We start from the raw sequence: 8,643 nt of genomic DNA on the forward strand, positions 1-8,643 counted from the left end.
AATGAATTGATATCAGATAGGAACCTGGTATTCAGGCTAGTGAGGAAAAAGAAAGCTATGCTGTTAAGTTGATTTTTGTGTGACGACATGTTTTGAGCTGTAAGTACACCTTACTATGATTTTGAAAGGTAGGTATATCTTACCTCTTTCTAGCCAAAATCATGTAACTTGCTCCAGGTGGCAGAACCGTGATTTAAACCTATAGTGACATTTCTGCCTCATAGCTTCATTGTGGGTATCAGATTTGGCTGTGACTTTCCTTAGTCACTTGGCTGCCAGCAGTTAAACCCGAAAGATAGTGAAGAGGCGCTGAACCACAACTGTGTGTGTATCAAGTCTGATCCAAGGGCACGTTCCACTTTTGAAGTTAGAGTAATGGTGTACTGTATGACAAGGCAGCAGGAAAGCTAGGATAAGGTGGATTTTGTTGTGTCCCGAAGGAAAGCCACCTGTCTCAAGATTTCACTGGGTGGGAGCTCTTAGTCTGTCCTTCACTGGTAGGTCCTGACGTTGATCTTTCTTATATACAGAGAGGCCAGAGAGCCTGGCTCTAACAATTGCCCTCAGTGCTAGATAGCTAGAGCACAGTTAAGATGAACTGACCCTGGGCGGTCAGTCTCCTTGCCCACGAAGAAGAATGCCTTGTCCCCTGGCTCACTCCCTTCTAGGAAGCAGGCCTCTAGGAAGCTGTGGCCTAGTGAGTCTGGACTCTGAGGTGACACAACCTCTCCTCAGAGAGACCTGCTGTGGAGATTGGGGTGGACGTATCTCCAAGACAGCCCAGCTGACCTTTGGGGCTAAGGGCATGCATGTGGCTAAAGAGGGCTTTCCCAAGCCTTGGTTTTGCAGCCTTTAGACAGGTGAGTGTCCCTCAAGCACAGGCTGAAGTGTGGATCCTGACCTGGGGAGCCACCTGTTCTTCAGGGCACCTCATTCCCCTAATCTATAGGTTTGGGGTTCTCCAGGACTTTCTGTGTAATAATGAGTGGACTGGATTTTGAAGTAATTACTGTTTGAGAGTTCAAAATATGGGTTTTGATTAAAAGCCCATGAAGCTTTGTAGTCTCTTTAGGCTCCTCTAAAAATATCAGAATGAATCTCTAATATTTTCCAGTTCAAGAAAAATGTGACACTGTAGGTGGTTTTTGTTTGTTCGTTTGTTTTTTCTTATTTCATTCTTATTTTGTGTCTCTTTTACTTAGGCATTAAGCAGTCACACTGCTTTTACCAAACACAGTGAGGAACTTGGAACTGAGGAGGGTGAGGTTGAAGAGATGGACACATTGGATCCTCAGACAGGTCTGTTTTACCGATCTGCCCTGACTCAGTCTCAGTCAGCTAAACAGCAGAAACTTAGCCCCCAGCTGGAGCAGACTCAGCTGCAAGTGAAGACTCTGCAGTGCTTCCAGACCAAGCAGAAGCAGACCCTCCACCTGCAGGCAGACCAGCTCCAGCACAAGCTCACGCAGATGCCCCAGCTCTCCATCAGACATCAGAAACTGAGTCCTCTCCAGCAGGAACAAGCACAGCCCAAGCCAGATGCACAACACACACAGCATCCCGTGGTGGCCAAAGACAGGCAGCTTCCTACCTTAATGGCACAGCCCCCACAAACTGTAGTACAGGTGCTTGCTGTGAAAACCACGCAGCAGCTCCCTAAACTACAGCAAGCTCCAAACCAACCAAAAATCTACGTGCAACCCCAAACTCCCCAGAGCCAAATGGCGCTCTCAACGTCATCAGAGAAACAACCGGCAAGCCAGGTAACAGAATTTTGATAGCTTGCAAAATTACTTCTCTGTTCGCGGGGGTTGGGCATAGGTGAGGTTTTTTGTTTTGTTTTTTAAGGTTGTCATCACAGCCAGCAGTGCTTCCTCCAAGCAAGGGAACCCCAAAGCTTCATTATGCTGGTGTTGGTGTTGGGGGAAAAGCACTCTGAGAGCTGGGCTTTTCCTAGGCCGTTTCTAAAGAATCACGTCAGCTAAGTAAACCGCAGGCTTTTAAGGAACGAAATTGACCATCTGTCTTCCTTTCATCTAGTTGATGAATTTACCCTCTAGATTTATCACCTAGATAACAGAAGAAATATGTGGATAATCAAAAGAAAAATTTTATTAGCACTAATTGATAATTCTGGACTGATATGTGTGTGTGTATATATGTATATATTTATATATTGCAAATACATATATAGAATATGTTTGTACAGTTGTACTTTGAAGGAAAAGATTGAAAAATCCAACTCACTTTTAATTTTAAAAGTAGATTATGTGAAATCATTTGAGCGGGTCGAAGGTATCTCGGGATGTAAATCTCAGAAAAACTAGGCTGCTGTGATTTTTTTTTTTTTCCTTTACTGCCTCAAAGCTTGGCTGGCTGAACAAAGGTTCTTTCAACCCCTCCTCTTTCCCTAGGTTCCTTAAAAGAAAACAGATCCTTCCCATCCAGCCCTCTTACTAAAACATGGAGCTTCAAAATGTCTTCTAGTATACTGCACAAATGTTTCTTTTACCATATTTTCTGGAGTGTTTGATTAGTTTTTCCTCAAAGAGATGTAGCTATAATACACACAACCCCAATTTGTTTTCAGGTGGAGCAGCCAATTATAACCCAAGGATCCTCTGTTACAAAGATAACATTTGAGGGGCGCCAGCCTCCCACAGTTACAAAGATATCTGGTGGCAGTTCTGTTCCTAAGCTGACGTCACCAGTTACAAGCATACCTCCCATTCAGGCCTCTGAGAAGACAGCAGTGTCAGACATTTTGCAAATGTCTTTGATGGAAGCTCAGATTGATACAAATGTAGAACACATGGTAGTGGATCCCCCAAAGAAGGCTCTAGCCACCAGTGTGCTCGCTGGTGAGGCAGGAGCTTTGCCCTCCGCCCACGTGGTGGTGGCAGGGATGGCGAAATGTAGAGAGTCCTGTTCAAGTCCATCTGCTGTTGGCCCTTCCCTAACGACCAGAAAGCTGGAAGCAGCAGGAGTGCCTGCGACAGGCCAGTTCATGCGTATTCAGAATGTAGGCCAAAAGAAAGCTGAAGAGAGCCCAACAGAAATTATCATCCAGGTAAGACCCGGAAGGAAAACAGATGCCTTGGGCAGATGGGAGGTTGTGGGTTTGATACATTTTGGGGTGTCACCAGACTAGCCACTCTAAGGTGATAACAAAAAGCAGAGATAGGTTTTCTTTGAGTTGGTTTAGAGACTATTACAATATACTAATTTATATTTCGTGTTTTTTATTGTTGTTGTTTGTTTTGAAAGCAATCACAGACTTGGTAGATATGATCACACAGCGCAGTGTGACTCAGGGACCGTGTCTTTGTGTCACCCTGATTTCATGTCACTCACAAGGTCATTGCTTTCCGAGGCTCACATTTTGGGCTGCGTGGTCTGACAAACTGGAATATAAGTGTTTGCACTTCTGTTCAGCTGGATTTCAGGGACACTTGGTAAACATTTCTTGTTCCTCATCTGAATTTGTGGTTCCCAGAATAGTCAACTTCAGCAGGCTGGAATGTCTGCAGAAACACACTCCCCATGTGTGTGTCTAACTTGGCACAACCATAACCTTTGCTTCGTGTGTCAGTGTTATTTGATCACCTTGTTGAGGTGTTGTCGCCACCATGGCAGTTCACCGGAGTCTCCTCCTCCGCCTTTATCGTCTGTCCTAAAAGCCATCCGCCATTCTGTGTTATAGGTTAAGGTTGATGACTCAGACTGAGTCAGACTAGCCTTTAGGGGTTGTGTTTTATTTCAGTCTCTAAATGCAAGATTTTAAGACTTATTTTCCTTGATATTGGCAGTTTTTATTTGTTCCGAACTGGTACATAGTTTGCACAGTAGGAGAGCAGCCCATTTCAGTTCACTGAGAGTTCCCACTTACAGACCTGTGGAGACTCTGGAATTGGCGTAGAGCCACTGCTGTGTGCTTCAAAGTTCATAAATAAACTTCCCATTTGCAAGAATGCAGATTGACCATAATTAAACCAAATGGGACATTAAATACGAGGGCTGATAATTAAGATGTGTCAAAAGTAGCTGTTAAATTCAATTATTTTTCCCATCTATAAAAAATAATTTAGTGAATTACATATTTCTTAACAAAAGGTTTTGTTGTGGTTGCTGGTCTTTTCCCTGAAGAGGTGGACTGTTGTGGTTTCTGGTTTTGCCACTCAGGACTGTGGCCTGCACTGCTGACGTCACTCTCGTCTCAGTCTCCTCGTCGGGCGTGGGAGTAGTGATGCCTCATTTGTAGAGTGTGTGTAAGGGACACCTAGCACGGTGACTGCCTCAGTGTGTGACCAACAGATGGTAACTCTTACTGGTTTTACTGAAATGGATTGTGACATCTGGGGGCTTAGATGGCCATACTCATTTGGGGTGGCTTAGTTGAAATGTTTTTCTGCATTGTATTAGCAGGAATGAAAATGCAATTTATTCATGTCCAGGATTAAGAGAGAAGTGTGATATAGCTGATATTCCATGCGTGGTAGTGCATGCTTATAATCCCCACACGTGGAAAGTAGAGGCAGGAGGATGGGAAGTTTAAGGTCATCCCAGCTACATAGTCTGTTCAAGGCCAGTTTGGGATACTTGAGACCCCCCCCCCCCAACTTTGAAGATAAAAGATTCTGGTAGGACCATAAATCACCAATAAGTGCTTACCAAGGGGCTCCAGCCAGTGTTAACCTAGTAATTTTTGTTGTTGTTGTTTAAATGGCAGATTTTTGGCATACCTTTATTACTTAATTGCAATAAAAGTGTTTTGCTATGACTAAACAAGTTGGTTTCCTCTTCGAACCACCGAAGAGGCTTAAAACTGTGTGTCAGCAACAAGTCATTCATCTTGAAGATGAAAAACAAAATATTGTATCATTCAGGCTGGGTGTGATGGTGCATGTTTTTATTCCCATAACTTGAGAGGCAGAGGCAGGTGGATCTCTGTGAGTTTTAAGCCAGCCAGCATTTCATAGTGAGATCCTGTCTCAAAAAACAAAACTGATAAAATTCAGATAAGATGGAAAAAACAAAGCAAAAGGCCTAGCTTTTAAATATGCCGTTAGCTTCTTTGTTAGAAGAGGCCCCAATAAAGGAGTACAAAGGCCACTTTGGTTGTATGGGATTTGAGGTGGAATCCAGCATTAACCTTGACAGCTGTGTGGCCTTGAGGACATCTTTCACCTCACGGTTGCTCACTTGTAACATGAAAATGATAATCTCATTCATACAACATTGTCACGGGATGCAGTAGAATGCCGTGTGAGATCTAGCACAGTGCTCCATGTGGACGTTGTCTGGTCCATGCCAGCTTTCTGTTTTCTGTGCCTATTTCAGGGCGAGGAGGGGTGCATCCCCCGCTACCTTTCTCCACTGTAAGCACACTGTCCCGCATCTTCTCTTCCAGGCCATTCCCCAGTATGCTATTCCTTGTCACTCCAGCTCCAACGTGGTTGTAGAGCCCAGTGGGCTTCTCGAGCTGAACAACTTCACCAGTCAGCAGCTGGATGACGACGAGACGGCAATGGAGCAGGACGTGGACAGTAGCACGGAGGATGGGACTGAGCCCAGCCCGTCCCAGAACTCTGCCGACCGCTCCTAGTCTTCAGACACCCGAGTGCACTTTAAAGCCTGCTTGGTTACCAAGTGTCCAGGGAAACTTAGAAAAGCACTTTGCTCGTTTAGGCTGTGGACTTAGAAACACAGCGTTCCAATGAGACGTTGCTGCAGGAGCAGCATTTTAACAAGATAAAACTCACGGAGGAATGTACTTTTTAAGAAATAGAGAAAAAGAAAAAAAAAAAACAAAGGAAAAGGTGCACACCCATGGAGACCTGGCATCCTGCTGAAGCTGGGAGTGGAAAGACTTCCTGTGAGTGGGTCCCAGCTGCCTTCCACTGGGCAGACGCCACCAGAGGATATGAAAAGGAAAAGGAGGAAAATGTGGAGCGTTTGTATTTTTGAAATGATGTATCTGAACATTCTTTCAAAATTGTATTTGTTTTTGCATATCCCTGGAGGTATTGATTTGGTTAACATTTTACATTTGGTCAGTTCATGGTTAGTTTATGGAGACCTAGGGAAGTTCTGGCATTGAAGAGTCCTTGCCAGAGGGTGAACATCAGACCGCTGACCGGGAAGTGTTTGGGGTAGCTTGTATATGCTCCTTGGTTGTATACTAATTTATTGTGGTATTCCACACTTGCCTATTTATTTAATGTAAATGTTTCCAAGCAGGCTGAATCCCTTCTCCTACATGTCCTAGGAAGCCAGATCACCTGGCTTTCATACCTCCCTTCCCCCCTTTAAGAAGATGGATTGGAGGAGGTTTGGTTGCAAAGCAAAGGAAAAGACATGTCTAGCCCAAAGGAAATGTTGAGCTGTGTTGAGGAGAATGAACTCTGTCGTTTATGCTCTCTTGACACCGAAGTTGCACACCCATGTTGGACTGAGACTTTGAGAATAACTTTTACTACTTTTGTTTAAGCCCCTTTGAAAGAATATGGAAAAGTTCACTTGCAGATCTAAATGTAATGTTTTTAAGTTTTTACTTTTCTAGGGAGCAGTTTGTTTACGTGCTGTTTTTTGGTCCTGTGATTGCTGTCTATCACAAGTTGAGTGAAGTGTAAGGGATGGGAGGGAAAGAATTTTGACAAGCTGTGGCAAAAGAAACTATACTTTTCATTTTTAAAAAGTGTAAATAGAAAAGTTTTTAACGGTTTTATATGAATTTCACTATAAATAAGCATTTTAAGACTGACAAATGTTGAACTGTATATACATTTATCAGCGTAACTGCCCAGGTTATTTTGGTGCTGAAGTACTATAAGTAGAAGTTACCAACTGCCTCCTCATCTTCGCGTCTCCACTGCGGATGCCGCAGTGAATAACTCACACTAGAGTGACGCACTCAGGAGCATCCGTCCCTGAGACACGCTTGCTCTTCTACCAGGTGGCAACTGTTCACCCATAGATGGAGCTGTTGGGTAGCATATTATAGTACAGATTGGTTTCAGCCATTGTGGCTGTTTCTAGCTGAGACAGAATCTAACCTCTCTTGGGTCATAGGCATCTTTAAGAATATGACTAAACTATGAACTCAGTCACCAAAAATATGCACATGCCAGTACACATGTTAGATTTTGCATACAATTTTCGGGGCTTGTGGGCTCCCAAGAGCATCCGTGTATTCCAGGTTCAGCCCTCTGTTATGGTCAATCCATTGCTTACAGGTGTAAGTTTTTATAAAATAAAATGCCTTTTGAATTCACATGGATCAGGAAAGAAGAACAAACTTGAACAAGTTATGTTTCATATCGTCTGTGAGCATAGCATACCAGTGTCCCTCTGAGAATTTAGCCTTACTGTGTTCCAGCAACTGAAATGTCAAATAAGTTTAATTAATCTACTTTTAAAAAGTCACATGTGTACACACACACACACACATTAATTATTTTTTCTTTTAATAGTTCTAATTTCAATTAGAGCATGAATTTATGAGCTAATATTCATTCCCTTTTCAGTGCCAGGTATGGCTCTATCCACCAAGGATACTGCAGTGAGCAAATGGAAAATCCTACCCATCTGGAGCTTACAAACAGGGCTTCCTGCTTGTGAAGGAAGGGGAGGGGAAGCAGGAATGATTCTGGGGTCCTTTCTCTCTCTCTCTCTGTCTCTTGTTGGCACATATTCAGTGTGTGTAATTGTGGTTTTGTCTGTGTATGTGGAGGGCAGAGATCAACCTTGAGGTTGTTGCTCAGAAGCCATTTTCCTGGTTCTTGTTTTTGTTTTTTTTTTAAAAAATTACATTTTATGTATTTTATTTATGTGTATATGTGTATTTATTATGTCTATGTATGTTACATGTCTGGAGGGCAGCTTGTGGGAGTCGGCTCTCCTGCCATCTAGGTCCTGGGAATCTGACTCAGGCAGCCAGGCCTGGCCGCAGGTGGCTTTACCCACTGAAACTGGCCCCCACCTTATTTTCTGTTGCAGGGATCTGGAGCTAGCTGGCTAGTCTAGATTGGCAGTCTACAGTCCCAGGAGCTGCCTGTCTCTGCTTCCCTGGTGCTGGGATTAAAAACACAGTTATGCCCTGGCTCTTGGAGTGAGTGCCGGTTTTCATGTCTGTGTAGCAAGCATTTTACTGACCTTTTTCCTCAGCCTCAGCACTAGCTTTCTTAGGAACATTTTCATATAAGTATATAGTGTTCTTTGACCACACCCCAGGTCCCCCATGCACATCCCTTTATTTTACATATGTGAGTGTTTTATCTATATGTATCTGGTGCACCGCGCACATGCACCTGGGACTGGAGTTACAGAGACTTGTAAGCCACCATGTGAGTTCCGGGAAGTGAACCCAGGCCCTCTAGAGGTTTCTTCGGTGGAATGATGATGATAACATGGATGGATCCATCTCCAGATGTGCTTTGCTGAAGCTGATAGCATTATTTCTTTGTCTCATGTTTAAGTCCATAAATTAAAAGTGATTGTCAGCTGTCTCTGAAGGCTACTTAGAGGTGATGAGATTCATCTCCAGCTCAAGTTGGTAGAGGGCTTGCCTAGAATGCACAGAGCCCTGAGTTCAGTCATTAGCACCACAGAAAAACTAGGCATGGTGTTGGATGCCTGTAATTC

General features: G+C 43.7%; 1 protein-coding gene across 8 annotated transcripts in view; it reads left to right on the top strand.

Annotated features, from left to right (window-relative positions):
• Positions 1–7,786, top strand: part of Emsy (EMSY transcriptional repressor, BRCA2 interacting) — a 70,789-nt gene extending 63,003 nt beyond the window's left edge. For 4 of the 8 annotated variants that reach the window (XM_057756075.1, XM_057756079.1, XM_057756080.1 and 1 more), the window contains 3 exons: positions 1,203–1,763; positions 2,591–3,070; positions 5,411–7,786. In XM_057756075.1, coding sequence (XP_057612058.1) covers positions 1,203–1,763; positions 2,591–3,070; positions 5,411–5,605 — 1,236 coding nt within the window. In that variant the 3' untranslated portion in view covers positions 5,606–7,786. Of the gene's footprint in view, positions 1–1,202; positions 1,764–2,414; positions 3,071–5,410 lie in introns of those variants that run through there. The other 4 variants (XM_057756077.1, XM_057756081.1, XM_057756082.1 and 1 more) reach the window with 4 other exon arrangements.
• Positions 7,787–8,643: the final 857 nt, after the last annotated feature.

The sequence above is a fragment of the Chionomys nivalis genome, chromosome 23 (assembly GCF_950005125.1).
Source record: "Chionomys nivalis chromosome 23, mChiNiv1.1, whole genome shotgun sequence".
NCBI lineage: Eukaryota > Metazoa > Chordata > Mammalia > Rodentia > Cricetidae > Chionomys > Chionomys nivalis.